Source organism: Babylonia areolata, chromosome 5, assembly GCF_041734735.1.
Source record: "Babylonia areolata isolate BAREFJ2019XMU chromosome 5, ASM4173473v1, whole genome shotgun sequence".
NCBI lineage: Eukaryota > Metazoa > Mollusca > Gastropoda > Neogastropoda > Buccinidae > Babylonia > Babylonia areolata.
This window is the reverse complement of record NC_134880.1, coordinates 48,334,744-48,351,815: the sequence shown is the minus strand read 5'-3', so window position 1 is coordinate 48,351,815 and position 17,072 is coordinate 48,334,744. Positions and strand designations below refer to the sequence as shown.

Sequence of the window (17,072 nt, the reverse complement as noted above, 5' to 3'; positions counted from 1 at the left end):
TGCTGCTGGTGTCATTTCATTGGGTCAGAAGAGGTACAAGACAACCAAAGTTCAGTAGACAAAATAATTGTATTTTTCTCCATTGAAGACAACATTTTTTTTAAACTCAAGTACAGTCACAGACATGCTGGACACCTGTTCCACAGAGAGAGAGAGAGAGGGAAGAAAAAAAGGTCGGTTTGCAAAGATTTCCTTTAATAACAGTTAGGACAAAAGTTAACGAACGACCGCAACCCAAGGATCAGGACTGAACATCCAGGCGGATGATGATGGTGGTTGTGCAAAAGTTAACACGTCACTGAAAGCCACGGTCACCTGGCCACAACATTCCACACGGCGACAGAACAGTGTTTGCACAGCACAGCACAGGACAGGACAGCACAGGAGGCAACATCAGTGACCACAAAGACAGGTCATACACACACTTGACACTGTTGCTTCAAGTCATCAACCGCACTAGGCCATATCAGGACTTCCCAACTGAATAAAAATTCAACCTGGTAACACACACACACACACACACAGCTGACAGATGAATGGCTGGTAGCCGATGATGCATACGCACGCACACACACACACTGACAACGTGTGTCACTGAAGGGGGAAACAGCCTGATCCCCAAACCCAGCAGAGGCGGCCGACCATGCAGCCCACAGTCTCTTTCCCACCACTCTCTTAACTCTACATCCACACACTTCTCTCGGCATCGTCTGCCTGTCAAGTCTAATTAACAGCACACTCTCACACGTTCCTACATACTGCTTCAACAATTTTGTTCTAAAAAAAACAGGTTGATGGGGGAACAAAAGGGATTCTATCATCAAATGCCAATCCATGAAAAAGAATTCAATTGGTCCATGCTACATAGCTACTGCGAAAACAGAAATGAAAAATCAAATCACGTGGCTTTTAGTTATACAGCCCAGTTTTGTTAACAAAAATGTCAGATGGAATATATGGCGATTTCACACACACCAACAATAGAAAAGAAAACAAAGAGTCGCATGGAATGTGATGTGCAGGGAGGAATATGACTGACGTGATGTGTCCCTCTGAGGAAAAGGGGAGGGGGTGGGCAGAGGGGGAAGACACACACACACACACAAGGGAACAACCAGGCCACACAGTCCTCTCCTCCCTCTCCCCGCCTCCCTCCCACACTGGATGTGACCATGACTGACTGACTGACAAGGAACAGTGAAAAGACGCTACACACGATTCCTCCTCTTTTCAGGCCCCCTCACAGAAAGACCACAACAAACACTGCCAGACCAATCTATGGTGTGCGCTTCTGTGTGGAAACAACAAACACTGCCAGACCAATTCATGGTGTGAGCTTCTGTGTGGAAACAACAAACACTGCCAGACCAATCTATGGTGTGAGCTTCTGTGTGGAAACAACAAACACTGCCAGACCAATTCATGATGTGAGCTTCTGTGTGGAAACAACAAACACTGCCAGACCAATCTATGGTGTGAGCTTCTGTGTGGAAACGACAAACACTGCCAGACCAATTCATGGTGTGAGCTTCTGTGTGGAAACAACAAACACTGCCAGACCAATTCATGGTGTGAGCTTCTGAGAAGAAACAAGAAACACTGCCAAACCAATTCATGGTGTGTCGGAGAGTGGAAACAACAAACAGAACCAAGAAAGGCCACTGCTTCCTGTCACACCTCGACAACGGGCAAAAGGAGGGTTAAGCCATTGTATTCTGTCACACCTTGAAACAGGGAACAGGAGAACAAAGGACATTGCTTTCCGTCACACCTTGACACTGGGGGCAGAACAAAGGACACTTGTTTTCTGTCACACATTGTCACTGGGGGCAGGAGAACAAAGGACATTGCTTTCCGTCATACCCTGACACTGGGGGCAGGAGAACAAAGGACATTGTTTTCTGTCACACCTTGACACTGGGGGCAGGAGAACAAAGGACACTTGTTTTCTGTCACACCTTGACACAGGGGACAGGAGAACAAAGGACATTGCTTTCCATCACACCTTGACACTGGGGGCAGGAGAACAAAGGACATTGCTTTCTGTCACACCTTGACACAGGGGACAGGAGAACAAAGGACATTGCTTTCTGTCACACCTTGACACAGGGGACAGGAGAACAAAGGACACTGGTTTCTGTCACACCTTGACACAATGGGCAAAAGGAGCACAAAGGACAGGAACCCATGTCGCTGACTGTCCACACCAGCCGGCCTTGTACACTGACACAGGAAGGTGAAGGTGAAACAAGAGGCAGCCAGCAAACATCTTCCTTCAAGTGACAGGGCAGCAAAAGGTTGGATGTGTCGCTGTGAGGAGAAAAAAAAAAGGTGGAACGTTACCCACATTTTTTGTTTGTTTGTTGGGTTTTTCCCCTTTTCCTCAATGCTGACATAAGAAAACAGTAATAAAGTGGAAAAATAAAAAGTGTATCGTGACAAGTCCGACAGATATAGAGTAGTACAGGTTCGTGCGACTATCATGTTAACTTGTGATCAGACGCTGAAAAGGTCCTATTCAGAAATCAAAGTATGGACTGTAACCCAGGGAAATAAACCTTTCCAGGCAGCATACTGCCAACATGGTGATAGTAAAGCAAAAAAAAAAAGTGCTGTCTGCTGCAGCAGGAGACAAGCCTGCCCCTCATCAAGCCCAGAGGAAGCACAGGGGAGTCAGCAGCCATCAGCGGTGAAGATCAATCACGACCCGCACAGAATGACAGCCACCCACACCGCACGGTGCAGGGACTGGGATCAACACCAAACAGTGCAGAGATTAGGATCCCCACCCACACCACATGGTGCAATGACTGGGATCCCCACCCACACCACACGGTGCAGGGACTGGGATCAACACCAAAAAGAGCAGAGATTAGGATCCCCACCCACACCACATGGTGCAGGAACTAGGATCCCCACCCACACCACACGGTGCAATGACTGGGATCCCCACCCACACCACATGGTGCAGGAACTAGGATCCCCACCCACACCACACGGTGCAATGACTGGGATCCCCACCCACACCGCACGGTGCAATGACTGGGATCCCCACCCACACCAAACGGTGCAGGAACTGGGATCCCCACCCACACCACAGTGCAGGAACTGGGATCCCCACCCACACCACACGGTGCAATGACTGGGATCCCCACCCACACCACATGGTGCAATGACTGGGATCCCCACCCACACCACACGGTGCAATGACTGGGATCCCCACTCACACCGCACGGTGCAATGACTGGGATCAACACCACACAGTGCAGGGAACAGGATCCCAGACGTCTGTGCCGAACTGGCCTTAGGAGTCAACAGGTGTCATGTGAGAGGGAGGAAACTGTCCACTGAATACCTGGAGCGAAAAAACAAAACAAAACAAAACAAAAAAAAACGGAGCCAGCTGATGTTCACTGTTGTGACAACACCATGCAGAGGTGATCGTTGTGACGGCACACTGCACACCGACCTAAGTAGTTCTTTTATGAGGGGTGGCAATGTAGTGGGTGTGGGCTGTGGGGGGGGCGGGGGCGGGGCCCAACTCACATTCTCTACACAACTTGATGGCCCACTCTTTTACCACAAACAAAAAACAAAAAAACTACAACAACAAAAACGCAACAAAACCAACCTTCCAACACACCGCCCCCACTCAGAATGCAACAAGCTGATCATCGCTCACAAAAAAAAACCGTCAACAGAATTTTTTTTTTTTTTAACTGTCAGTGAAGACACCGTAATTATCATAAAATCAATCATGATCATGACTGACAATGACGATGATGATAATGACAGCAACAAACAGCAATGATGATGATGACTAACCAAGCCTGATGACAACAACAACAATGATGATAATAATAATGAGAATAAATAACAAAGCTTAAACAACAGGAAGAGAAAAAAGAAGAAAATGAACATCTATGACAGATGAAGTATCACAATAATCAATTGGTTGAAGGTCCCATAGACTTCAATGGCCATCAGGGTTGTGAATTCATATCCAGTGTCTGGGGCTCGGCACAGGAAGGCAGTGAATTCAAATCCACTGTGTTCTGGGCTCAGCACAGGAAGGCAGTGAATTCATATCCACTGTGCCCTGGGCTCAGCACAGGAAGGCAGTGAATTCATATCCACTGTGTCCTGGGCTCAGCACAGGAAGGCAGTGAATTCATATCCACTGTGCCCTGGGCTCAGCACAGGAAGGCAGTGAATTCATATCCACTGTGCCCTGGGCTCAGTACAGGAAGGCAGTGAATTCATATCCACTGTGTCCAGGGCTGGCACGGGAAGGCAGGGCCCAATCCTCTCCTGTTTTAACCTTCCCCAACCAAAGTCAGCTACCCATTCACACCTGCGTGGAGCGGGGAAAATCAGAGTGGGTAAAGTGTCTTTCCCCAAGGACACAGCACCGTGGTGAAACAGAGCCTCGAACCCTGATCACTAGTGAACACTGGATCAGAACTCCAATGCCTAACCCACTCTGCCACAGGGCACTCCATCACAACAATAACTTTCACAGAAACAAAAAGGCAAAGGGTGGAAACACAGAGACACACACTCTGTGCTCAAGTTTCACAGTTCATCCTCCTGCCATTTCACATTTCTGCCCAGTAAATAAAAAACCCACAAAAAAAACCAACACATCCACAGCACTTCACGTGTGACCTGGTGGCACACAAAAGCCAATCACAACATGTCACAATGAAAAACAACCTGTCCTTCACTTTTGATTCTATCCTGGTAAAAGAGAAAGGAGAGGGTGGGGTTATGAAGGGAGAAGAGGGAGGGAGGGTTATATTTGCATAAGTTTACACACACACACACACACACACTATGGGTTCATTTCTTTACCTCTATTCATTGTCTAACAATGGTTTGTGATCTGATGGATTTGCAAGTTTTGGTGTGGCCCCAATATGACCACTTTGTCCATGACTACCAGTTTTTTGTGTGTATCTGTGAGTCAGTCTGTATTGCCATCCCACTGACTAGAGCAACCTCTGTTGCCAAAGGACACAGCTGCCTCCTGTGGTGATTTTCCCTGTTCCCAACTTCATATTTCAGAAGTGAAAGACCTGCTACTTCCTTCACTCCTTCCACATGCCTACGAATACAGAGGATCAACTAAGCGTGTTAACTCACTCAGTACGGCCAGTCCACTCTTCTCCTCTACACAGACCCCTCGGATGTCCAGTGGGTGTCTGAATGACCCAACCTTCAGCTTCTGTCGTCAGAATTGTGGTGTTCTTTGTCAACGTTCACCTCTTCAGTATAAGAGCCTTCCACTTGCAATATTTTGATGGTGGTAATTGGGGTGAAATGCTGTTAACGTCGTCTCTTTCGCCGTTTGTATGGAGAGAGTTAAAGATCCTGGCATTCATATCTGCCTTCAGTGTGTGTGGTGATGTGAACACACTCAGTGTGCCTCAACCCCTAACTACAGTCAAACAAAGGTTCAAAGTTCAAGATCCCGTAGTCCTTCACAGCCACGGGACAGTGAATACATACCCGCTGTGTCCAGGACTCGGCACAGGAAAGTGGGGCCCAATCCTCTTCATCTGCTGCTTTTAACTCACTCCAGACGATGAAAAGCTATAGTGTTCCTGACCTAAGGCAGCGTTCTGGACGACGGAATGCTACAGCGGTTTCAACAATTAAAATTTTTTTCCACGTTTTCCTCATGGGTTAGCATAACAATCATAGCAACACCGGGCACTGCGAACATGTCAAGGGTCGAATGGAAAGTTTCTTCATGAGATTCCATAACAACACTCCACAGCAAGCCAGCAAGTTCAGGACCCCACATGACAAGCTAATCTGCATACGTATCAAAAATGGCGTCACAGGCGATACAAGTGGAAATTTTTGGAGCAAACTAGATCACGACAGAAGCTTTTACCACTGCTGAAGTGATTGAAATGCTTCAAACTGAAGGTTTCGACATCGACGAGGATGATGAAGACATTGAATAAAGTATCTCAGTGAAGAAAGCTACCAGCAAGAAGGTACTGATAGTGACTCAGCTTCTGACAGCAGTGAAGAGGGAGGGGTGTGGGCGTTCACACGACTTGAGGAGAGGGGTCAGTGGGTCAAGTACAGTGAGTTTCATTCAGGTACTTTATGTTTTGGGTTTTTTTGTGATTTTTTTTCCTAACCCTAACAAATGGGTCGTCTGTAGGGAAAGCAAGGGACAGAACTATTCATCCAGAGTGAGTTAACCTTCCCTGACCAAAGTCAGCTACACATCCACACCCTGAGGAAAATCAGTCAAGTGCCTTTCCCCAAGGACACAGCACCATGCTGACACTGGGCTTTGAACCCCGATCACTGGTGAACCCTGGATCAGTGGTCCAACACCTGTCAGATTCTATCATGCCGCCTCCAGAACACATGCAAGGCAAACAGTCACTGATGTAAAACACCACTGAGGGAATGGAGGGGCTAAGGGCAATGGGTATGAAGGCAAAGGTAGCTGCATGCCACATGCCGGTCATAGTCCTCATCTGTCTGACATCAGCCTGACATTGCAACATTACAAACAACTACACACACACCCATAAGTCTGGTATAAATAGGCTTCCTCATGAGCTTAAAAATAAAATAAAAAATTTGGTAAAAAAAAAAGAAAAAAAGTACTCCATCTGGATGACTATGTCCACAAAGCTCAAACAATGACTTGAGAAAGGGCACCTTAAAGAAATGACCTGCACAAGTCATTGTTATGTCTGTACATCTACAATTCTTTTCCGTACATCAGAGTGACTGTTCTGTTCATTGAAAAAAAAGTTAAAAAAACACACACCAAAAACCCAGTAAAATGTGACATAAGTAGGTACACAGCGGCTCTTGATTCATCCTCTTCTGCTTCTTTTACTTGCTCACTCAGCCTGCCAATTTTGTTTTAATTTTTCAGAGTCATAATCAATAAAAAAAAAAAACAACTCATCCTCTCTCTCTCTCTCTCTCATATACACACACAAATACACACACAATTTTTGCCAATGATCAACAAAAAAATGAAAATAACTGTATAAAAAAACAAACAAAAAAAGAACAGAGAACAGGTTATAAAATATCAATCCAAATGACTTAGATTATCATGCCATGAACACAAGAACGGTCTGTCTCAAACCCGACAGAGCAGAGAAGATGACATCTTCAGAACAGAACACCGCCAACACATGAACATGGGGCTGTGTGTGACGGTCTCCTGGCATGTTCTTCACAAATCTTACTTCACACCTGGCCTCAAAACACACCTGTACGAATCTGCTTTCATAGATAAGACATCTAGGGGCTTGGCGAGTGATGTGCGTATGCATTGTGCATGTGAGCGTGTGTGTGTGCTCAGTCATTGACACATTCCAATAGTCTTGCTTAAGTCTGAACTACAATGCCCTGTGTTGTTAATTCATGAAACCCCCCCCCCCCCCCAACCCCCCCTCTTCAACTCGGACACTGAAGACGAAGATTTCAGTGAGCAGGATGACGTTGAATAAATGTGACTATCCCTAAATTATGGATCTTATTTTCGCTGTGTTTATTTTTTAATTTTTTGTGGCACTAGCAGTATTTTCGCTTGCTTTTCTTTGTACTGTTCCTGCTTGTGTTTATTTCATAACCTACAGTATTGACAGCATTTCTGTAGTATCAGTATGTGTTCTGGTACTGGAAATAAGTGTGGCTTATAAGCCAGTGCGGCTTATGTATGTATGAAATTCAATTTTTTCCAAAATTTAGTGGGTGCGGTTTATATACCAGTGCACTCAATAGACCAAACTTTACGGTACCCACTATTATCAATACCAATAACAGTAATATCATCATCATCATCATTATCATTATTATTAATATCAAAAGACCCCCAAGATGGCAAAGTGAGTCACCACAACCACTGACCCCAACACTCACCCACTGTCAATCACTGTAGTCTTTACACAGCAAACACTGCAACTTACACAATAAGTGCAACACCTTTACTAAAAAAAAAAAATCTTTAAAAATTTGAATAAAAATAATAAAGAACAGAGTTAACATCACATTCTCCAATTTAATTACATGGGAAAATAAATCATTTGTCAATCAAGTATTGCTCAAGCCAAGTCTTCTTCACATACCACTTGTCATAATATTCAGCTGATGTTCTTGGTCTGGGATTCTTGTTTTGTTTCTGGTTTTTTTGGTGTGTTTTTTTTGTGTTTTTTTTAATTGAGGATTGGGGATGGGGTTCACATAACTCCATTGTGAGACCGAAAGGGTGTAAGTACTTTCTCCTAAACAAATGAAACAACAAATGTTTATGGACAACCTCACAATCTTCTCACCTCCCCACCCCCAGCCTGATCCTTTCCTGTGTGAAACAAAGCGATCGATGGTAAGACCACTATCTACCATGGAAGTTCCTTTCCTGTGTGGAGCAAAGCGATCAGTAGTCGGACCACTACGTACCGAGGAAGTTCCTTTCCTGTGTGGAACAAACCGATCAGTGGTAAGACCACTGTCTACCAAGGAAGCACTTCCACCCTCTACTCTCCACCCCCCCACTGAAAGAATGGAACCCCCCCTAACCCCACCCCTCCCCACCTCATCATCCTCCACCCTTCAACTTTCAGGCCTCCAACACAGTCTGGAAGCTTGTCTTTCACTTACAGATCTTAGAACCTGCTATACAGGGAGTCAATGCCATGTAAGTACAGCTCTTAGAACCTGCTACACAGGGAGTCAATGCCATGTAAGTAGTCTATATCATCATCATCATATCACTCATAGAAGTAGTTGGTGTGCTCTGACAAAAATCAAAGTGAGGACGTTCAAGGGAGACCACTGCCAGTGTCTTACAGTTGCTGGAGATGGGCGACACAGAGCTGCGTCTGCCCCTGCCCTGCCTGCTGATGTTCCATGCCCCACTTGTTCCTGCATTTGTGCTTTGGATTTGGGGCTCCAATCCACAATCGTGTCCACTGATGACGGCACACCGCATCGTCATCCTTGCTTCCCAAGAGGTAACCAGGATGAAGATAAGCATCATCATTATATGGAGGGGAGTGGTTGGGAGGGGCATGGGGAGGGGGTTGGGGGGGAGGGCTGTATCCTGCAAGCACCATATAATCTGTATATGTTAAAGAACCTTCAACGACAGGACAGTAGGTTGTCCCTGGCAATGCTTGGTAAACAACTACTTTCATGGACAGTGTCAACAACCAAGAAACAAAACAGTGATGAGGGAGGGAAGGGAGGGGGAGCAAGGAAGGAGGGGGAGGGCAGGGGAGGGGAGGGGAGGGGGATCTTATTATCAAGACAACCATCCCCATTGGGCTACATGTGGAGGGGGAACACCTGACGCCTGATTCATTTGAAACCAACCTTCTAGGAGAAAAGATGCACAGCCAAAAAATATCCTACCATTAATGCACACACACACACACACACACACAAAATCACACACAAAAACACACACAAACATGCACGCCCACCCTCCCCACCCACCCATGCCCACACACACACACACCCATGCACCCACCCACACACACCTTAATATTACACCCATGCCCACACACACACACACCCATGCACCCACCCACACACACCTTAGTTTCTACTGACTGAACTACCCTCAGTGCCAGGTGTGGGGCCCATCCAACACACACTCCGTCAGCTGGAATGAGGAAATCAGATCAAATCAAATCATGTTGCAAATTGCCCAGACCACCGCACTGCAGCCATTACCATCCTCAATCCAATCATCATAGCTTGTGACCCAGTAACTTGTAATGCTTCTGACAAGGAATCAACAACAAAAAAAAGTGGGACATTTTTGTTCCTAAAAAGCAAAACAAACAAAACAAAAAAAACCTGCTTGTCTACTTTCTAAACTACAACTGACTTGATAAAAGAGCAACCCAATGTTTCCTCTGACTAGGTGATCAAACAGAACAAAAATGTTTTGGTGTCAGGAGTAAAGTCAATACAATAAACATAACAATCAAAATCAGTGGACAAGCTGAAAACAAATATTCAGCCAACAAAAAGAAAAAAAAAAGAAAAAAAAAAAAGAAAATAAGACAAGATATGTGTCCATAAGAGTCACACACAATAATAATACTTAACATAAAAGAATAGAAACCAACCAAATAATCACGGTATCAACAACAGATGTCAGTGTACAACAACATCCATCAACAACAATTCCATTGTTCATCTCACACAAAAAAACCCAACTCACCTCTTACTGACAATAAAAAAAAACATTGTCAAAGACACAGTGAAAGCTGGTAATGGCAGCTGTGAGAGAGAGAGAAAGAGACAGAGAGAGGGGGAAATAATACAAACAAAACAATATCACATTATGGTCACGGCAGACTCCACCCAGCAATTAATTCAAAACCTATCCAAACAAAGGAGAAATACGAAAAAAAAAAAAACCAACCTTACACCACTGTGTCAGAAAACATGAGGTACGGAGAAAGACTGAATGAATGAAGTGTACTTGCTCTGATCTCTGAAGGGAGGACAAAAGGCGATGGAAACTGAAAACACGTGAAAGAATGATACCAACACACCGCCATGACAATGCTTTTCCATGTAACAACAATGATCATCGATATACATATGCACAGAAACAACAAAAATGATTAGATCACGTATCCAATGGTAGAAAATGACCATGACTTCTCCAATAATCTGGAATGAAGCTTTGTAATCGATCATGCGTGTGTGTGAACGCATATCCACAAACATGCATGTGTTCGCATGTGTTCATTCTGAAATTGTGTGTGTGTGTGTGTGTGTGTGTGTAAGTAAGGATGTGTGTGTATGTCAGTAAGGGTGTATGTGTATGTATGTGTGTGTGTTTGTGTGAGAGAGAGACAGATAGAGACAAGAGTGCGTGTGTGCATGTGCGTACATGTGAGTGCACATGCACACACACAAGCAGGCAGCTGACACAACAAAGTCATGGCTTCCTGCATTTGATCACAATGGTGACGACAAGAGAAGCGTACTGAGCCTAGCATCCTTCACAGTGGAACAGACCACCACTAGTCACATCAAGCACACACATACGTATGTACAACAAAAAGAAACAGGACAAGAAAAAAACAACAACAAAAAAAAAACCCATTTCTCTCAAAATCCCCTGTCACGCCTCATAATAGAAAACAACATCACAACATTGTGTCCGACACCACCTAAGATACAGGCGCTCCGGTCCAAGATTTTTCTTTAAAAATGATATAAATGCATGATGACTTTTAGGTATATAGATATATATATATATGTGTGTGTGTTGGTGTATGCATTTAAAAAAAAAACCCAAACAAAACAAAAACAAAAAAAACCCGAAACAAACAGCCACTGCTGTGTTGTGTTGTGGCCTGGAGACGTGCCAAAGTGGGGGTGGGGGAGAGGTGGCATGGGGAGGGAGGCCGAAGCCCGGAACAGCCAGCTCCTCAGGTGTTGTTGGCCTGACTGGGGGTGATGTTCATTACCTGGCACACCCAGTGGCCGATGTCGATGTCCGAACTCTCAAACTTCTTCACAAAAGAGTGGTTCTGGGCAGGACAGACAGACACACACACACACACACAAATTCATATTCAGTTTCCAGGACACGTCAAAGTGTGTGGACTGATCCATATATGCTACACCATATCTGTTGGACGAAGAAAAAAAAAAGGCAGATGCCTTATCTTCACATAAACCCAATGAGCTGATCATAGCCTTGAGAACCAATGCTAGGTTTGTGTGAAACACAAACATAAAGAAACGATAAAAATAAAAACCTATACATGAATGATTCTTTAAAAGACTCACAAACAAAATACCTAAAAATATGACAGCAACTGCTACTTCAACTAACAATAATAGTAATAATATTTAGCCAAACAGAACAAACCGATAGGCCTAGTTTGCATCAGTTTGACATGGTACAGTATATGACACCAAAAATAATAATCATCATATAGATATGCAGATTGAAGCTAAAACATCCCAGACAGGGATCTGTGGTGTTTACAATAAAAGTTATACACACATAAATATACATGCATTTAAGTACAACATGTCAGACACAAAACAAGTGTGTGCACATAAAAAAAACAAACACACACAAACACACACACACACAATCACCAGCAGAAACTGACACAGCACATTAGTCAATAAGACAGCTGGCAGAATACAGATTTTTTTTTTTTTTTTGTCCAATACCACATTTTCATGTATTTGAAGCACATAAACAATGCATAAGAATAACACAACAGCCATTCAATATGTATATACAATAGACAAAGAATTATTAAATGTTGATAATATCTTAAATCAAGGAGTCATATTACAAACATAATTATACACTATCACACATTTTGTGGTGTCACAAGAGGATCAACCTACTTCACATTTTCTATGAAGGAACTTCTGCTCTACCAGTGTCTTAACAGGTTAAAGATGGAGTGAAATGCCTTTCCCAAGGACTACTTCAAACACCATGCCAAAACTGAGCGCTGAACCATGATCACTGGTGAATGCTGGATCAGAAGTCCTTCTTCTTCTTCTTCTTCCGCGTTCACTCGTATGCACACGAGTGGGCTTTTACGTGTATGACTGTTTTTACCCCGCCATGTAGGCAGCCATACTCCGTTTTCAGGGGTGTGCATGCTGGGTATGTTCTTGTTTCCATAACCCACCGAACGCTGACATGGATTACAGGATCTTTAACGTGCGTATTTGATCTTCTGCTTGCATATACACACGAAGGGGGTTCAGGCACTAGCAGGTCTGCACATATGTTGACCTGGGAGATCGTAAAAATCTCCACTCTTTACCCACCAGGCGCCGTCACCGTGATTCGAACCCGGGACCCTCAGATTGACAGTCCAACGCTTTAACCACTCAGCTATTGTGCCCGTCGATCAGAAGTCCAACACCAAACTGATTCTGCCACAACGCCTTCCACATAAAGCTGACGATGACAGCATTATTCATACATGTACCACAGGCCATGCTGCAGAGAGCAGACTCTCACTGTCATCAATGTACAGGCCATAAATGACAGTATTTAACTCCTTGACTGCTGCTTACAGTGTCATGGGTGAAGGGCTGTTGCCGAACAGAGGAAAGATTGGGGTTACAGGTCAGGACGGCAGTCACCATTCTGTTTGGACTGTTTCCTCAAGAGACTGCACTGTTTTTGTTCAGCAAAACCAATCACACAACTTAAAAGCACAGACGAAGTAGCCACAGTGATTCTGTTCCACCAAGGTTCAGCAGTCGAGGGGTTAACCGGCCCCCATGTGAAGCAGTCAGTGCCATGAACTGACGACGGGGACACCAATTCAAGGCTTCCAGCTTGTGGTCCACTCCTACAAAGAGTTCAGTGTGCTATCCGAGCCATGTCCTTCACCCCTGCGCACAGGACAGCACAGCACCTCCCCCTGAAAAGGGAGTCGGAGCGAAAGGAAGTCGGCCACCACCGCTTGGAGCGCGTTGGGTTACGCTGCTGGTCAGGCATCTGCTTGGCAGATGTGGTGTAGCGTATATGGATTTGTCCGAACGCAGTGACGCCTCCTTGAGCTACTGAAACTGAAACTGAAACTCAGTGTGCTGAGGGCTCAAATGCAAAGACGGAGACCACACAGTCGAGGGTCAACCCCTTCACATATGTGTCTTCCAAAGCGCTGATCAAATTTCCTGACCAACACCATGGGTGTCTGTATCTCTTGAGTCTGGCTGACAGCGGAGTGCTGCATGAAAGAGGTGTCGAGACAAAGCCTTGTCACATGGTCCCAAACCTACAACAGACCTCCACAGCAGTACCGTCATCATCCTCATTGGAGAGGGAAAAAAAAATCCCCAATTTCTTTGGCCTTTCATGCCCTTTTCTCATGGTGACCTCAGTTTCCTTTTCTCCCCTACATCCATGCTTGGGGTAATTTCATGTCAAAGTGTTTGGAGTCACCAGTTTCATCGCAGACTGTCACAAGGACGTGGTGGCAGTCTCCATTCTGGAGGAGACACTCGCTGAGTCTGACTCTGCGACATATAACAGTCATCAGTAAGGGTCTTAAAAAGTGCTGACCTCAGAAGCTGAATCAGAGCAGGCACTAACAAACACCATCAAAGTGATTCGGCAGCAGTGCTGGGCCTCCTCTCGTGTGTGGCTTCCTGGCAACCAAACACAGACAGTTCCATATGAAGTGCAGGTGTTTAGACTGGGGCAGATGCGTACGGGGAACTCAGAATGAGTAGTGTGGGAGTAATGCCACTGAAAGGTGCAGGCAACAGTGCAGGAAAAACAAAACAAAAAAACACCATTCCCATAATTCCCACACAGCACTGCATGCTGGTACTCACCATCAGAGACTGAAGGTCGGCCCTGTCGGCAGGATTTTTCTTCAAACTGCACAGACACAAAAGAAAACATCAAATCTGGCATTCTTTACACTGGACCATCTTCTACACAATCTTGAAGCACAGGCTGAATCTTAGTGTCTGAATAAATCGACCTTTTTTTCTTTTTTTTTTTTTTTCTACTCATCAAAAATACCCAATTGTAATAGAATACAGCAAAATCTACAAATAAGTTGTTAAAAACTGTGTGCTATTGAGTCTGTGTGTGTGTGTTTTAGTGTGTATGTGTGTGTGTGTGTGTTGGGCATGTGTGTGTGTGTGTGTGTTGGGTATGTGTGTGTGTTGTGTGTGTTGTGTCCCATTTCCACAAGAGCCAGTCTGACATGAGACTCACACACACACATGACAAAAATCACAACTTGTTTTCTCAATGCGTCAACTTCAGTTTCTGCCACACATCCACATGTTAATCAAGACACATACACACACACACACACACAATGTAAAAAGAATACACTCACATCACACATACAAGCACAAATACACACACACACATACATTGACCCAAATATACACACACACACACACACAAACACACACATACACACACACACACACACTCACCCCCAACCCCCTACACACACACACATGAAGTACTTACCATCTATCAACGAAGTCAATGAACTCGTCAGAGAAGCGTCCTTTTGGCAAGGTGGGTGGAGGCTGGAAAAAGGGTCACACACACACACACATACACACACACACACGCATACATGCACACACGCACGCACACACACACACACTCTCTGTAGCTAGACGTGTATGAACAATGGAGGGGGGAGGAGGTGCGGGGGGAGAGGGGGGAGGGAGCAGGCAGTATATATATATACTAATTCACGTAAGACAGGGCAATGCAAAAGATTGACTAGTCCATCAAAATAATTATGGGAAATGTTCTCACAACTCTTATTACAGGTGTGTGTGTGTGTGTGTGTGTGTGTGTGCGCGCGCGCGCGTGCACGCGCGCATGCATGCACACTCACACACATGCATGCGTCTGTGTCTGTAAGAGAGAGAGAGAGAGAGTGTGTGTGTGTGTGTGTGTGTTTGTGTGTGTGTGTGTTTGTGTGTTTGTAAGGGAATAAGTGTGTTAATGTGTCCGTGCATGTGTGTCTGTCTCTGTGTGTGCATGGGTGGGTGTGTCTGTGTGTGTGTGTGTGTGTGTCTGTGTCTGTGTGTGCTTGTATGTGTGTAGTGTTGTATGCCTGTGTATGAGTGTGTAGATGAGGAGGGTGGTGTGGGTGCAAGTGTGGGTGTTCACAGGAGTGGGAAAGTAACATTATAAGTGAAAACAAGTCCAGCATTGTAAAAAAAATAATAATAAAAAAAATATATATATATAAACTGAGGAGAAAGAGCGAGGCTGAGAAACACTGTAAGCACCCTCTGGCTCTCTATACTGCAGCAGATTCTCTACACCTCATGAGCAGCACAGTGACGAGCCACTGAGAATTTCTAATTCATTCTACATTTACACGACTGTCATTTCATTGCCGTTTCCTTGTGTTCACATAAAACTTTTTTTTTTCCTATCACCGCTTGAAAGCAATGAAATGATAACACTTGTTCCTCACTGAAACCTTGCACAAATTCAAAACAGTTAATCAGGTTTGATCTGTTTATGATCTTCACACTGGATGTTGAACCTGTTTGATATCAACTGCTGTCTTCTGCAGACAGGAACACAGAATGTATCAAGTGTGAAGTGTTTAACTGTACTCACAATATTGAAATTCTTCCCTCTCTTTTTTTCTTTTTAACTACTTTAAATCTCTTTAGCTCTTTGTTGATGTACTGAATAGTTTTCACACATATCAAGCCACCAGTCTCATTAAACAGACAAGAACAAGAACTCTGAGACACAAGCCGACGGCCATACAAACGCACAGACAGCGAGAGAAGAGAGCGAGCGAGTATAAAGAAACAGAGAGAGAGAGAGAGAGAGAGAGAATCTTTTCTGCCTGCAGGATTATTTGTTTTCCTATCAAAGTGGATTTTTCCACAAAATTTTACCAGAGACAACCCATTTGTTACAATGGTTTATTTTAACTAAGCTAAGTGCAGGCCACACATGGGACCTCAGTTTATCATCTCATCCAAATGACTAGCATCCAGACTACCACTCAATGTCTAGTGGAGAGGGAGAAATTACTGATGAGTGTGTGATTTTAACCTGTATGCTCATATTCTCTCACTTCCTACACGAATGCTTTACCACAAGGCTACCACTCCAAATTGTGTTGTATTGTTCATGTTTAATGTTGTGTTGTACTTTAGTATTGTATTGTTCATGTTTAATGTTGTGTTGTACTTTAGTATTCTGTTGTTCATGTTTAATGTTGTGTTGTACTTTAGTATTCTGTTGTTCGTGTTTAATGTTGTGTTGTACTCTAGTACTGTGTTGTTCATGTTTAATGTTGTGTTGTACTTGTGTAAACTCATGTTGCGTTGTATTCAAATGTATCATATTACTATTTTAGACAACATATTGTGTGTGCGTGTGTGTGTGCGTGTGTGTGTGTGTGTGTGTGTGAGTGTGTGTGTGAAATCTGGGCTGCTATACCCAGGGACAGCATCACCATATTGCAGCACCCTTTTTCTGTCTGTCTGCAAGTCAAAGTGTACTTGTTTTACTACATATACCTGAACAAACTATATCTTAT

The 17,072-nt window shown here is 44.3% G+C and overlaps 1 protein-coding gene across 3 annotated transcripts in view; it reads right to left on the bottom strand.

Moving 5' to 3' along the window:
* Positions 1-50: 50 nt before the first annotated feature.
* Positions 51-17,072, bottom strand: part of LOC143282112 (dual specificity mitogen-activated protein kinase kinase 1-like) — a 43,964-nt gene continuing 26,942 nt past the window's right edge. For 2 of the 3 annotated variants that reach the window (XM_076587616.1, XM_076587617.1), the window contains exons 9-11: positions 15,011-15,072; positions 14,353-14,398; positions 51-11,552 (exon numbers count right to left, since the gene is read on the bottom strand). In XM_076587616.1, coding sequence (XP_076443731.1) covers positions 11,451-11,552; positions 14,353-14,398; positions 15,011-15,072 — 210 coding nt within the window. In that variant the 3' untranslated portion in view covers positions 51-11,450. The remainder of the gene's footprint in view (positions 11,553-14,352; positions 14,399-15,010; positions 15,073-17,072) is intronic. The other variant, XR_013055213.1, reaches the window with a different exon arrangement.